Source organism: Hippocampus zosterae, chromosome 11 (assembly GCF_025434085.1).
Source record: "Hippocampus zosterae strain Florida chromosome 11, ASM2543408v3, whole genome shotgun sequence".
NCBI classification, from domain to species: domain Eukaryota; kingdom Metazoa; phylum Chordata; class Actinopteri; order Syngnathiformes; family Syngnathidae; genus Hippocampus; species Hippocampus zosterae.
In genome coordinates this window covers 10,060,828-10,076,146 of record NC_067461.1, presented here as the reverse complement: position 1 = coordinate 10,076,146, position 15,319 = coordinate 10,060,828, and the positions used below count along the sequence as shown (strand labels likewise).

General features: G+C 44.7%; 3 protein-coding genes and 1 long non-coding RNA gene across 4 annotated transcripts in view; 1 reads left to right on the top strand and 3 right to left on the bottom strand.

Moving 5' to 3' along the window:
* The window catches only part of rrp12 (ribosomal RNA processing 12 homolog), a 101,099-nt gene that overhangs the window by 48,159 nt on the left and 37,621 nt on the right, over positions 1–15,319 (bottom strand). The window lies entirely within an intron of this gene.
* The window catches only part of LOC127609933 (uncharacterized), a 76,088-nt gene that overhangs the window by 36,421 nt on the left and 24,348 nt on the right, over positions 1–15,319 (bottom strand). The window contains exons 5-6 of the long non-coding RNA XR_007964702.1: positions 7,233–7,441; positions 3,075–3,203 (exon numbers count right to left, since the gene is read on the bottom strand). This is a non-coding gene — a long non-coding RNA (uncharacterized LOC127609933). The remainder of the gene's footprint in view (positions 1–3,074; positions 3,204–7,232; positions 7,442–15,319) is intronic.
* Positions 2,714–9,194, top strand: gdf10a (growth differentiation factor 10a). Its single transcript, XM_052079505.1, has 3 exons — positions 2,714–3,276; positions 6,039–7,174; positions 7,260–9,194. Exons 1-3 carry the CDS (start codon positions 3,060–3,062, stop codon positions 7,449–7,451), a joined length of 1,545 nt encoding a protein of 514 aa, XP_051935465.1. The 5' UTR covers positions 2,714–3,059; the 3' UTR covers positions 7,452–9,194.
* On the bottom strand, positions 10,029–15,016 carry prdm8 (PR domain containing 8). The gene is made up of 4 exons (XM_052079502.1): positions 14,697–15,016; positions 13,915–14,134; positions 13,612–13,840; positions 10,029–12,509 (listed from the first exon to the last, which is right to left on the bottom strand). Exons 1-4 carry the CDS (start codon positions 14,999–15,001, stop codon positions 11,434–11,436), a joined length of 1,830 nt encoding a protein of 609 aa, XP_051935462.1. The 5' UTR covers positions 15,002–15,016; the 3' UTR covers positions 10,029–11,433.

The following is a 15,319-nucleotide window of genomic DNA, read 5'->3' as shown; positions in this document are numbered from 1 at the left end:
ATCCAGGTTTAAACTGTTGGATGCATTACATCACCTGTCAACACGTCGCTCAAACTACCACCTCTTCATATTGATACAGTGAAGATATTGTCAAGTGAGCCCATCCCCCCCCCACCAATTTACACTGCCCTCTTCTGTTTAGGCAAACTCGGCGATGAAAAGATGGCTCTTTTTGTAACCTGTTCCTATTCCCATGAGCCCACGCACAAACACGGATGTCGACCTCTTGACATGCCTCACTCGTTGCAATACGTAGGTGTGAAACCAGGAGGACTTCCAGAACCACACACGTTAATTCCTCGCGCACCTCCATACCCCCGCAGAGCGCAGAAAGCAAGTCCTGTTTGATTTGGACGGCCCTACAAGGAGACCTTCGTGTTGAACAAGCTCTAGCACACCGCGCGGTCCAGAAAAACATCGTCTGAGTGGTCGGATACAAGCAGACTCACACTTCTCTGCTGAATTGCCGCATGAATCATCGAGAAGCAACCAACAAGCACCCACATCTCATGAATGTTGGATTTGGTGGCCCGCGTGTCGTCATCAAAATGACGGATTATGTTCTGTCTAAGCCGCATGTCTGGTGCCGCATTAGTAGATCAGCAACCTAGATGACATGAAAATGATCCAATCTCTCCTGGAAAGATTTTGTGTGTCTGTGGGATTTTTTGGGGGGGGGGGGCATTTACCCAGCATAACATTTGTGAGTGTTGCTCACAACAGTTGTTACTGTAGTTCATTCCAAATGTGTTGTGTGGGGTTGAGGTCGGGGTTCTGCACAGGTTCTTCGGAACAAGCCCGCACACTGCGCAACACTTCAGTCCTGTATGGCCTTGTCGCAAGGTGCCTTGTACAAAGCGGGGGGGGGGGGGGGGGGGGGTCGAAATCAAAACGCTGATTGAGCAATTCATTTTTCACAACATGCCAGTGGACGCTCAGGGTTAATAGGATTTTTTTTTTTTTTTTTACGTTTTATGTTTTTGTGTTTTTGGGGGCGGGAGACATGGCGGTCAACTCCAACCATCTGTAGTTGATTATTTTAGTGTGTACACATTGTAGTATGTCTAAATAGTTTTGTCCATACCGTAACTAGTGCTTAAATGAAATTAGCTTGACTTGGCTTTTTTAAGGGCAGTACAAACATTTAAATTTTTTGGAGAAATCAAGCAATCATATGATAAATTTATACAAAGAGAAACAAAAGACGTCACCATGTCCATGTAGCTTTCAATTGTCTTGAGCGTTTAGTGACATTTGCACGTTTTTGTGACTCTTTACTGTTCATGTTTCTTAGCAGCACATTAAAGGGGCAATTTCAATGAACATAAAATATAAATATGTGTGTTCAAATAAATCGATTTAAGGAATGTAATGCTTCTTTTTTTAAGCCACATTCATTTCCGTGGAAAGTTTCCAACTTTGAAATGTATTTCAAACGAACCTAATCTCATTTTGTGCACTGCATGCTTGTGTTTGAAACTAAATGAAGAAATCCTGCTTTTATCTTGATGGTACTTGGTCTCGGTTGCTTTCCACGCTGTCCTGATGCCGAGAGCAATAATCTTAAATAGATGAAGCCCAGCGTTAATCTTGCACCGCCCTACATAGTCAGGCTTAGAGGTCAAACAACAATAATGGTGTCATTATAATGCTTGCTCTCAAATCTGGAAGACTCTCAAAGTAGTGGTCGTAGAGTGGTTTGCCAGTATAAAATCATGATGGCTGCAAGACACAAGAGCCAGGGGACTTATTCTTTTGATGCCTTCTTTGCGTCATTTGGCTCAAAACACATTCGTGCTAATACTTTTCTTTTCCAGTTTTGTTTCATTGTTATTCCAGCATGCAGCCACTTCCAAACAAATGCCCCCAAAAAATTCAAGTTGAAGTTTGAGAGGGTGGCAGTATATCATACAAAGTTAAAGTAACCACCGGTAGTCATCAATCATTGATGGAAGGAGGCAGCATACATGATGTTTGTGTTCCTGTCACACTACAACCTTAACTCCAGTGTCTCACAAACGCACACATTCACATACTTGGGGGCCAGAAAAGTGCTACTTTGTATGTGTGTGTGTGTGTGGCGGTGACGGAGAGAGTGACCCAAGAGGCCCAGCTAGTTACAGCCTCTCTGCTGGAGACCACAACTTTCACAAAACAAGCATTGTCGTTATAATCTTCCAGACATTGCGGACAATCACAGAAACCGAAAATAACTACAGTATTAACTTTTTTTTTTAAGCGGACTAAACTGTGGTTCGTTTAAAAGGCCACACAACCACAAATGTTTGCCAATGAGAATTTTTTTGCAGAAATTCCCCTTCAAGAGTGTAATCCTGCCACAGTCTTACACAGAAAACCACACATTCATACCAAATGATGACTGTTTGGAACAATAGGCCTTGCGTGGTTAGTGCCACAATTATTGGAGGTGTTTCGATGCTAATTATGTGCGACTACAGACTGTCAAAGGGTCTTACTGGAAATAATAAGGCGAGCTGGAAATGTTGAGTTGGAATTGGCAAAATGTTTTAAAAAAGCTTCAAAAGTGGCTTTGTTTGACCACCGCTAAACAAATGAGCACAAAATGTGACGATGAATGTGTCATAGCTACACCAGCACACTAAGAACACATCACCGTGATGTGAAAAAGAGGAGAAAGAGGGGCGGGGTGTCAGCATCATGACCTCCGCTGCTGGTTGCGCAGGGCGCAACAGAGAGCTCTTTGGCACGTCAGCAGCTCGGCAACCCTCACACACTCGCACATGCATAGACACACACCCGCACATACACACACCCGCACACGTATGTGGAAATAAAAGTAGCTGCCCGAATAGTTGGACCAGTTTCACACATTCGGCGCGCGCACGGATTCTCATTGAGCAACGGCCACCACGTTCGAGGACAGCGTGGAACTTTTACGCACGATATTGTATTGAGGCACGACTTTTTGAACTTTTTCCCCCCCTCTCTGACGACCTCTCTGACGACCTCGCTCTCTTTCTGGCACCCCTTCGCCCCCTTCAATTCGTGCGGTACTTTTTTGAACGCCAGGTACGACGATGTTCTCCACGCACCTGCCCCTGTTAGTGTTGAAGTGTTTCCTCGGTGTGGCGTCGGTTCGGATGGCGCAAGGAGCAAGCTTCCCTCGGCCGCCCTCCTCAGGTGAACTGGACCAGGACGTGCTCCTCCAACACATGGCCAAACTGCACGAGAAATGCAACAGGGAACAGCGTCTCAAAGAGGGAAACACGGCCAGGAGCTTCAGAGCAAGCCAAGGTAAGTGAAATATTGTGAATGGAATGAAGATCGGGAAGACATGAAAATACCATTTGATTTCCGTTTGTCACATACACATTTAACAGCCATCCATCCACTTTCTATCCGCTAATCTTCATTAGCCGGATGCACCCTGGATTGGTCGCTTGACAAACGCGGGGCACATACTGTATAGACAATAGAGCTGCACAATATATCAGAAAAAAAAATCCTTATCGCAAGAAATGAGCCGTGCAATATGCATATCGCAAGAACCTGCGAGAGTTTTCATATGGGATTGTGCGCTTTAATCTGGATTCAATTTAAGCAGTCAGATGCGATCATAAATGTGCATCGCCATCCAGGAGCTGAACAGTATCTTTGGGGCATTACAATTAAATAGCAAAGAATATGTTGAGCTTGCTTATTTTGCTGCATGGGGGGGGGGGGTCGCTTTCATTTGATAAAAATGTCATTTCTACATTTCTACTACAGTATATGTTAAATATCGCAATACTGCATATCAATGTCACTGTCATCAAAACTCATATTGCATTTTTTTCCAATATCGTGCAACACGAATGCACAATCATTCGCACTTACTCATTAACCCCTCGGGACAATTTAAGAATTTTCAATGAAATTAACATTCATGCTTTTGGAATCAACACAAAACCAGACCCCAGATACAAATCTGCCACCGCAGAACTGCGAGACAGACGGGCTAAGCACATGTACACCGTGCCGCCACTTACCCAACAATAACATGCATAGAACTTAATTTAATTATGCAGATAAGTTCGTTTCCGGTTGAAAAGTTGTCATACTCAAGTAATCGTATCGCGAGATGATTCATATGTTGATTCTCATGCTGAAAAATGTGCTTAAAAGAATATTAGCATGGTGCAACGACATTCTGAACCACTGTTGAAAAAAAAAACAAACACCCAAAGCTAAATATACTGGTACAATTATTATACCACTAAAAACTGATCAAAGTGTTTGGGGTGTTGTATTGTCGCTCATTAATTGAAGGGTACCTAATTTTGTGGCAGGGTAGTGCATGTAACAAGCTTTCACTGGAGTTCCATGACTCAGCCAAGTGCTCTAAATAGGTGTGATTGTTTTGGAACAGTCTGAGAATGCGTTTAAATGATGCTGGGACGTTGCCGCAGCTGCCTCCCTTCTGCTGAGGGTCCGATCCATTACCAAGAGAAAAGGAAAAAAAATGCCTGTGATAGCCCGCGAGCCATGCCCGACTTCATGTCTGGTTAAACCGCAGAGTGGCGCCTCCGAGTGTCATTGTCATGGATTCTGTGTTTGTGTTGTGGCTCCAGGACATGTGTGACTCCGCGTCACGGAGCCAAGAGGGGGGGAGCTTAATCACAGCAGTTCTGATGCTCTTTTTATAACTCATTTCTATCCCATGTACTTCTCACATAGCGTAACATAACAGGCGCATATTTTGACTGCAATGGCCTAGCGTAATCTAAGGAGAGATGTGAGGGACTTCTCATAACAATGAGAGAGCTGTTAAAACAGTAGATTGTGTCGCGGTGCCTGCATGGGTAGAGGGTGCAGGTTGTATTAAAAAAGGCTCAGAGCGAAGCTTGAGGTAAGCATTTCCATATGCAGGCTGAATCTGAGGTAATGTATATCTCCTGAGTCGCTCCATACTTCCGTTGAACTCTTACACAATGAACAATAAGTCTGCTGTTGAAGTTAATGTTCATCATGAATCTGGAGAGCCCCCCGCTTCCACCTCTTCCCCTGCCACCCACATCCCCCCCCCAGAGTCTGGTTCCCCTTACAGGGCGACTTCTGCATGCACGTCCTAGCCACTCGGTCTGCTCACGTAACACAGGCTTGAACAAGGGAACGTGTTTAATTGCACCACGTTAGATTGTGTGAAGTACAATTCGTTATCGATTTACAGATCTCTCTGGGAATTTTCACATGACTTTAACAAACTTTACAGGAACAACTTCAGTTCAAATGAGGTTCCCCTTTCAAGGCACCATTTCATTCCCATTTTGGAAAAGATAGTTATCATCAAACTGATGCAAAGCCACTTTTTTCAACAACACAGCCATCCTGTCCAAAACCAACAAGAATGATGGAAAGTATAAAACAAATATTGACTGGTCAGGCCGTGTTTAAAACAAAAACATGGAAGCACCTGTAAGTTGCAAAACAACATGTTCTAATTGTGATACTGTTTATTTTGATATAAATCATCAAAATATGTATATGTAGCCAAGGAAAAGACAATTACATATTGTACGACTCTTTTTCTCAACTGGGGTAGGCGATTGCCTCGCCCAATTGACGGAGCGAAAACACGCCGTATCCTCAGTTTATGACAGTCAGAGGTTTTGAACAGCAAGCAACGGAATAGTTTGCGCGGCAGCCTAAGAATATGTTGTCACGTAGCGCACAAGTACGTACTTGACTTAACTACTGCGTTAATGTAGGTCAGTGAAAGAATATGGTGCATTCTGACCTATATGTGCAAACGCGTGGGAAGAGTTGTGTAACTGAGTGGCCAATGTACAGAGAGACACGAGACAACACTTGTTCAGCCAATAAAAGAATCAATAAAAAATACGAGTCGTGTATAGAAATGTTGGCCTACCATAAAAAGGAGTACCCATTCGAGAGTCCGCACGGAGCTTTCGGCAGCGGTTTTTACTCGAGAGAAAAAAAAAAAGTGACTCGGCCAAGTTGGAAGATGTGAAGCGTTGACAGTGACGCGCCTACTGATTGATGGATTGTCTTTGCAGTGCCCTCTGACCTCAGGACAGTGTACCATCTAAACCTGACCACCCTCCAGGACTCTGAGGTCATCCTGTCAGCCACACTCCACTTCCTGCTAGGACGGCTCCCTCCTGAGAAAGCGTGGATCTGTAAACGCTTCAAGAGCGCATCTTGCCGGTCCTCCGGCACGCAGCCATCTACGGCCATCAGCCTGCTCCTTCGCGCTGTCTCCTCAGGGTCGGGAGTCAGTTCTGGGTCACCCGGGTCACTCCTAGGCAATGTGACCTTCTACCCTCAGAGGAGAGGGGTGTGGCAGATGAAAGACGTGACCCAGGTCATAAAGGAGGCGAGGGACAGAGGTCATCACCTAGTGTCAGTGGAGTTGGACTTAGGGCAGGAGTACCAGAGGAAAGCAGAGGGATCAAGCATGCCCTACCTGTTAGTCTACGCGGATGACCTAGCCTTGGCAGAACCTAACGGTGTGTACCCAAGTCTTCAGAGATATGACCCGTTCTCTGAAGGTGCGGGGCCCTCGCAGTCCCCCCACATCTCGTACGGACCCAATTTCTCACCACGGTTCAAAGGACGTGTGAGGAGGGAAGCAACTTTTCTCCCCGACTCGATACAGAACAATGAGCTGCCTGAGGTTGACTTCAGGACCGTTGGATACGGGAAGGACGACCTTTGGGAGAGCTCATGGTATCCGGCCCTCAAGCCCAAACTCAAGGCTGGGAAGCAGGAAAAGAAAAGTAAAAGCCACGAGGAGGCCGGCATGCAAGGTAGAGGAGGACATGATAAAGGGGAATCTACAGAAAGAACAACAGACGGGTCTAAATTTGACACCTCGTCTGTACGAAGACACAAAGATAGCCGCGCCCAAACGGTCGATAGTCAAAGGCAAGAGCAGAGACATGAGGTGAGGGACGCGAGGAAGCACAATAAGGGAAGTGCTCATCACTCCCGCTCACCCGTTTTGAGTTTTGACGACGAAACCATGCGCAAGGCTAGAAGAAAGCAGTGGGGAGACACCCGGCACCATGGCTGCTCCCGAAAGAACCTCAGAGTGGATTTTGCAGACATCGGCTGGAACGAGTGGATCATAGCGCCCAAGGCCTTTGACGCCTACTACTGCTCAGGCACATGCGGTTTCCCAATGCCCAAGGTAAGAGCACAAACACTGAATCAGCCTACTTTGTCTCATTCGTTATCATCCACATTACCTTCAATTCTTCTCAAACTATCGCCAGGTGATGAGGCCCTCAAATCACGCCACCATCCAAAGCATCGTCCGAGCTGTCGGGATTATTTCCGGGGTTCCAGAGCCTTGCTGCGTACCGGAGAGGATGAGTCCTCTGGCGGTGCTTTACCAAGAAGAATCCAAGGATCTGGTGCTTAAGATTTACCCCAATATGTCTGTCCAGTCCTGTTCCTGCCGGTGAAATGATAACACTGAAGGATAAGGATAGAACAAGACTGATGTAAAGTGAAACAAACAACAAAAAAAAGACTTGTGGAGAATGAAACTTTTAGTCATTCTGGCTCAGTGATTGATATTTGTGCAGGAAGCCAGGCGGAAGAACAATCAATTGCGATTGTTGTCTGTCCAGCGGCTGCAGGCTCTTTCTCGCTACCTTTTTTGTGGAGACAACATTTTCATGACAGGATCAATTTGTCACAGCGACGTACACACATAACTTATACAGCAACCTCTCTATTTATGCGTGTGTACTTTGCAGTGCTGGACCTATTTCAAGGAGCCTATCATGCTACCACCTTGATAAAAGTACAATGTGCCGTCTAGCCTAAAAAATGAAAATTGTCACATGAAAATCCTTTTCCTCTCCTCTCATAACATCTTTGAAGTATTAAAACAGAAGTCTTTTCTGATTTTCTCCCCCCTCCCAACCACCCTGCCCCCGATAATAAGGCTAAAAGCTAGTGTTTTAGATGTTACTTTGTACATATGTTTTTAAATTATGAAAAGGTCAAAGATAGGTTTCTATAAAAGGTCGACTAAAATAGTAATTTAATCCAACACTCATATCTATATATTTTTTCAAAGATTTTTGTCTGCGTTATTCTTTGCTCTATACTGGGTTTGTGGGGGCGGGGGGTATTTTGTCAAAACAAACCTTAAAAGGCACCACTGTTCAAAAAGAAGTGACTACAAAGGCAGGAAGATTCCACTCCAAGATACCTTGCCCTTCCCCCAGGCTCCCCCAAGCCTCCTGACCCATTATTGCCCCCCACCAAAGGCTCCAACGTCGTTTGTCCAACAAATAATTTGACTGATGTGGCCGTGGTGGATTAATGGTTGATGGAGGAAACCGGCATGCACTAATTAAGACGTCAGCCACTTGAACTTCAAAACACGGAGCGCTTCCTCTTTCCAACCAAGGAGCAACCCCACCCCCGCGCCACCCCGTACTAAATACAGGATGTTCTTCTCAAAGGACTATCTGCAAGACTGCAGAAAATCTTGAGTATTTTTGTTTTTAAGAGGGAGCCTTTGTGTCTGAAACTGTCAATGAAATGACGGTACCTCTTGATTATTCAACTATGATTACACTGCGGCCGCTTTGCCGTCGGTGTACAAAAGTTGGCACCGGACCGCACATCTGTTTGTAACAACAAGAGTGCTTTGAAGTTCGCCTTGGCCGACAGCGGATGGTCATTTTGTCTCTAGAAGGCATGTCGTGAGCACTTGGGGACAGAGAATTCTGTTTGCGGCAGTCAAGCGCGCTCTCTGGGAAATGGGTGGGAGCATATCTGAACAGTGTTTTGCCAGCAACACTTAACTGCTGCCACCTCACATGATGCATCACTTTGTTGAATCCTGTGTACAGTATTTGTTCCAGTGTCTAAGATGAGTTGCAGAACTTATTGTGTGTGTTTTTTTTAATATACGACTGGACAGTAAAAAAGACTCGACATTGAAGACATGAATATAAATACCATGGAAATTCTGACTTGTGTCTACATTAACTTCCGATACCAAGGGACTGCACCAGTCCTGATTTTCCGGGGGGAAGAAAACCAACCAAACAAACAAACAAAAAAAAGCTCATCTGTATTTGTGTCATTCTATGATGTAAAGATTAAACTATACACAACATGGTGTCAGTGTTGTTTTAAATGGGCAATGTATTTTAATGTACTGGAATAAAAATTTAAGTATTGTATCCAAAAGTGGTCATTCTATTATTGCAATGTGGTATGACTGTGAAGATTGGCATAGTGGCTAAAGGGTAAATGTAACTTGAGATCTCACAGGGAATGTAAGCTTTACAGCTTTATGGATGAAGATGAATTATTTTTCAAACTGTAAACTGAGATTTGGTATCTTACACGTTGTTTAAATTACGACGACGACAGCCGTCGTAAATCTAACTTAGATGAGTGACACGTCCGACTTTTTCCTCGTGTTTCCTCACTGATCCCTTTTACAGTCTGGATGTACAGTTGGCTACGACAACATGAACCCGGCGTCAACCACAATCTTGAGTCACAGGAGAGTACGAACAGTGGTCAGTTCCAGCCAACAAAACCGCAGCCAGGACCTGACCTGTCTTCATGACTCGGCATCTACGTGCCAAGAAGAAATGAGCCTCGCAAGAAACCAAGAAGAAAATATTTGTTTTCCCCCCAAATGATTGCTCAATTAAACAAAAAAGAAATAAAGCCATTGTTGGACCAGAGAGGATTTTCTGTCTGGGCTGAAATGTTAATTCCTCACATGGTTGCTTAGCTCAGAGAAATTAGGATGAAGCTGATTGACCACTTAATAATGTAAACCTCAGTCTGCAATTATAATTCACCAAATAACACGAAAAGGCCTCCTTTTTTTTACAGAAGAACACTCGGATTTGAACTATTGCTAAAACAATCTTAAAGAGGCGGTTGGTACGGCAAGCACACTTGAAAGACCAGCACTGTTTTGCAGTACTTTTGTGGGATTTTCTCCTATAGTTGCACTGACACTGGTGGCTCAGCTTTAATGTCCAACCGAACGTCATCATTAAAAGCATCTGTGAACAATTCTATCTTCACAAAAATGGCAATGAACCCCATGACTGGTTAATCAATTTACCAGTGTTGTGGTACAACAAATCAGTGAGGCCCAAGCCAAGCATGCACACTGTGTTTTACATCGCACATTCAAATACACACAGAAGAGGCTGGGGTAGTTTCCTTTCCCTTCAACCTCAGGCCTCCTTCATGCCTCATTTACCTGCCACAGAGGCACCAATTCATGTCCGCTTGTCATAAGCTTGCTCCAAGTTCATTTTTAAAGAGGAAAAAAAAAAGAATAAAACCGATCAAGAAATGACTGTAGGCTTATGTCGATTTGATTTCGCTATGCAGATGAACGACACCGACATATTGTATGGAGAAGGTGGTCTAAGCTAAGGCCGGAAAACTGGAGTGTTTCAGCGTTGTCCGAGTTCAGCTCATGTTTTCATACTATTTTGTGCGACAATTATGGCATCATATGATAACAAACACCACGCAATATATCATAAGGGTTTCAATGAAGCGCTAAAAAGTAAAAATCTACACTTAAAAAGATAACAGTATGTTCTGAGTCTGAATGACACTCACAGAGAAGTATACAATTTACAGTTGTAATGTACTGCATCACACAGAGATGTTTTCAGTATTTTTGCTCCTCTAAGAGCACACACATATTTGGACCTACGAACCGTTTAAAATTCTCAATTAACTTAACATGCATGCGGGAGGAAGATGGAGATCCTGAAGAAAACACGCACAAGCACAGAGAGAATCTGCAAACTCCACACAGGAAGGCCGCAGCCAGTATTTGAATACACAACTGGTGTCAGATCTGTATTAGAGTGCCTATTATTGTGACAGAACAATGAAAGTGATGTTAGTTCGGAATAGAGTCAATAATTTTAATCAATTCCTCCTATTGTTGTTCTTTATGATACGATAAATTATTTATTGTTCAAAACCCAAACTAAGATTTAGGGGGGAAAAAACACTCAACACATTTTTTCTTGTGGACATGTTTAGATTTGTAAAGGTGCAAACACACATTTGCATGTAAAAAGCATAAGGATAAATAATAAGGACCGTTTCGAGATATGCGTGACAATCGTGAGCTGACCTCCACACCTCCCATCTATTTTCCATCCTGAGCTCCTTAAGGCACCAAGTCATCATCAGACGATAAACACACAGGCCTGAAGGACAGACGAGCGCCCTGGAGGTCAGCGTCCATGTACCTCTGCCGCCCCCTAGCGGACAAGGCTGTATTGGCCATATGCTATTTTATTACAGCTATCTACATTCACTGTTAAACGTCAAAGTCTCATTGCGAATCCTGGATTCTAAACCTATTAAATAGCGAAACCTCAATTAAAGAATAAATACATCATTCTTCTGGCAGGTTAAGTCTCAGTTGTGTGACGTCATGTGTCTGGACAGGTGGTGTCGTTCTCTGAAGTACTCGTGACAGATAGGGCAAGTGAGCTTCTCCTCCCGCCTCCTCCTCACTTGGGACTCTGCGGCGAACTCCTTCTTGTGGTGGGAGCGCATGTGGAAGACGAGGTCAGACGTCATGCGGAAAGACAGGTTGCACTTGGCGCACCAGTTTTGCACCGACACACCAAAGGACGTGAAGGTGGGTGGGAGGACTGTCAGAGCCGAGTTGGACTGGACCCGAGCAGTTCTTGACCAGTGGTCTGATGCGTAATGGAAGGGGGCGTTTAGCGTGATGGGAGAAAGCAACGTGTGAACATCACTGCTAAGGATGCTAGGAGCCATCAGGTTAGTGTATCCTGAAACACTCCTGGGCGGGAAGGTCTCTTTCATCTCCTCCGGGTTGGCTGAAAGTACCATTGTTGGGCTACCTTTATGTAGTTCCCCCGCAGAGATCCTTTTACTGGGTTTACAAAAAGCGCTTCTCTGTTCTCGATTACCGGAGTGGACTAAAGAAAAAGCGCTACCAGTGCTGGAGCGTAAACCGGAGCTCTCTCCTGTATTCGACTCCGAGTCCGTCAACCTGTCACGCGTAATCGTCAATTTGGCTTCTGTCTCCTCTCCAAAAGTTGCATTTTTACATCCCAAATGATCTACTTTGGTTGTGTCAGCTTTTATCTTCAAGGGTGAGTCAGGTGCATCTCCTCCAGCCTCATCCTGGATCTTGTCCAGTTGGGTAATGTTATCATCATTTGAAATATTATTTTTTTCCAACAAGACTGTTTTCCTCCCTTTGAAGTAAACGGTTTCCTGGTATTTCCGTTTATTCCCGTAGGGAAAATCATCATCGGCGTCGCTTTTCTTGTGTTCCAAATCTCTGGCAATGTTATGGAAGTCTGTGACACGCCGCTGCCTCTTGACTTCCGCGTGCTTGTGAACGTGAACATCACGACTCCACGTGTCGCTTGAGATTTGCGGGCAAAAGAAACGGCAATGAGCCAGGAAGGGATATTCATTCTTGAATACCTGCTCGCACCTGATACATTTGAACTCTGCAAACACACAAATATCGCGGTATTAGTGTTCCAATTCTCAAATTGACTTTAAAAACAACCACAGCTAAAACAAAGTGATGCACACAAAATATATATATATATATATCAATTAAACAAGTTGAAAACAACAGAACTCTTTAAAACAAATGCAGGGTCTTGTGCCAAGTTGAACGCCAAAGATTACGTTTTGAGACTTACATTGGTTCCCCTGTCCATTTGAGATGCGATTTCAAGGTTTTGTGAATTACCGATAAAATATTACATGGCTGAACACTTTCCTATCTCGTTGACTTAGTGGTATTGTATGTTCTGTCGTGAAATCTTTGTTCACAACATGCTGGCCTTTTGGTGGCCGAAAAAAAGTCCCCAGGTTGTATCGCTTTTTCTTTTCTGGAGCTCTGGAATGCCCTACCCATGGAGAGCTGCTCCAAATATTTAAAGCATAACTAAGGAATATTACTCTTGCATTTATCGTTGAACTACATGTTGGCCTGCGTGACTGCTGCTTCTACTTTCTCTCTTGCCCCTCCTCCCCAACTTGGGGTGACGATGACCGAATTGGAAGTCACTGTCTGGATTCTGCACCAAGTGACCAGCACAAGATCTGAGGTGGATCAACACCTGCTGGGATAGGCTTTAGCACACCCGCGACCTTTGTGAGGATCACCGGATCAGAAAATGGATGAATGATCCTTTCTTGAACCGCAACGAGTACACTGACCATTGGGTAGATGGACAATCTTCTAGTATGCCATGATATTTAGACTGGATTGACAAAAGTAATAGCTGATACAAGGTGACTTTAACAAATCATAATAAGAAACTCCAATAAAATCCAGAAACATGTTGTTCCCAATCGAAAAACAATAATATTTTTAAATACCAACATATTCTAGACATCCAGATACCGTGCAAAATATCAAATGTATCCCAAATTGGCTATGAAGATCGGATTGGGTGGTTGACGTACAAAAATCTTTCATCATATCCCTATTTTACAAAAAAAAACATCTTGGCGAAACATAATTCTTCTCATAGCATTCTGTAGTCATGTATTTTTGCACACACTTGATTAATACAACAACAAAAAAGGGCTCACCTTCACCCGAGCCTCTGCATGTTTCTGCGAAGCCCAGAAGGTGACATAGCTCCCGGTCGTACCACACCAGCAGTTCCTCCTCCTGGTGGACGTCCCTGGTGGTCCGCACGTAGAGCTGACCTCCTTTCAAAAAGGCCTCCGTGTTCTGCTCCTCTCCGTTGCGCGCAGCCTGCACCAGCCGCAGCCAAGACAGCGCCAACGCGGAATTACGCATGGCCTCTGGGTCCACCTGTTGGCAACGTCCAGTTAGCGCACAGCAAAAGCCTTCCGAGTTGGGGAGCCGATATTTTGAAGCCAACTCACCCTGAACACGCAGGGTTTGGATCTTCTATCGCTGGATTTCTGAGCAATGAAAGCGACGGTGTCGTAAAAAGTGTGATGGAGCACACACGGACCGAAGCTGGTCCCCGCGGGGATGCTGCGCGTCACCACCACGCTGGTGTGAAGCTCGGCGGGATGCTGCACGAATTTTCCGTCACCCGGCCACATGGACCGAGCTAGGAAGGCGTGATCCATCGTTAAACTGGAAAATAATGATGTTCACACATTAGGAGATTAAAATGCTGGCCCAGAACATTCTCGGATTGACGGGGGGCGGGCGGAGGGGTCTCACAATCTTATCAACTACATTCTATATTGTGGATTACAAATTAAAGTTGCTTTCTATCGTCGGATAAAATGTGATTTCCATCGGCGTGCGGTGTTGCAACGGCGAAACGTCGTGATGTGAAGCGTGCCATTGATCATTTTTTACATAATTGCCGTTTGTAGCGTGTCAATTGACTTAAGCGGGCACAGCCAACGCAGACTAAATGATTCGGGACTGACGTCCTTTGTCTCAGGTTTTCTTTTTTCACTCGATTTCTTCTTTTGTTTGCCTCCATCTGCCGTCAACTGCCTCCTCCGTGGGCGCTTTAAGTTCAATCGCAAAAAAAAAAAAAAGAGAGAGATGATATTGAGGATTCTAAGAGCAGCCGTAGTGTAAAAATGGCACGCGTCGTTGCAAGCGTCAAATAATAAAATACACCCTGTGTATTTGCTCTATGAGTGGAAAAAGTCTCCCAAGAGATGGTGCGAGGGCTCACCTGCTGGACATGATGTTCTGTGACGACGTGCTCCCAGGTGGTCCCACGATGAGCAAGTTATCCGACTGAGCGTTCATGTGCACCGTCGCCCCTCCGAGCTCCCACTCCCACTTATCGCGGTCCGTCAACGACACCCGCTGATGCGTGGCACAATGATGCAAACGCGCAGACGGCACCGCTACTACCGCCACCCACTCATCCAAATGATCTACTGATTGGTTTGTGTGTCTTTCCAGGGAGGAGGAGACCAGTAGCCAATGAGTAGAAAGCAATCGCGTGATGGTGATGTTAAGGCCACAGCCCATGACATACAAATGATAAATAACACGACATCAAGACGATGGTGCCCAGTTTGGATGTAAATAAATATGTTTGTTATTGTGGTTTACAGTACTGAACGACAATACATCATGTGTCTCGAAAAATTAACTGGATTGGTAAACAGATCTGAACCAAAAGAAGACCCCGGTGGTGGAGTCGTCCTCTCGAAACATCAGGGAAACATTGGGTTATTTGACCGATTGGGAAAAACGAGGAAGAATCAAGACCGAAAGCGTCAGGATTTTTACTGCAAGGTTCTAGTGACATAATTCAGACATGAGTCATGCAGCGTCAACAGCAAA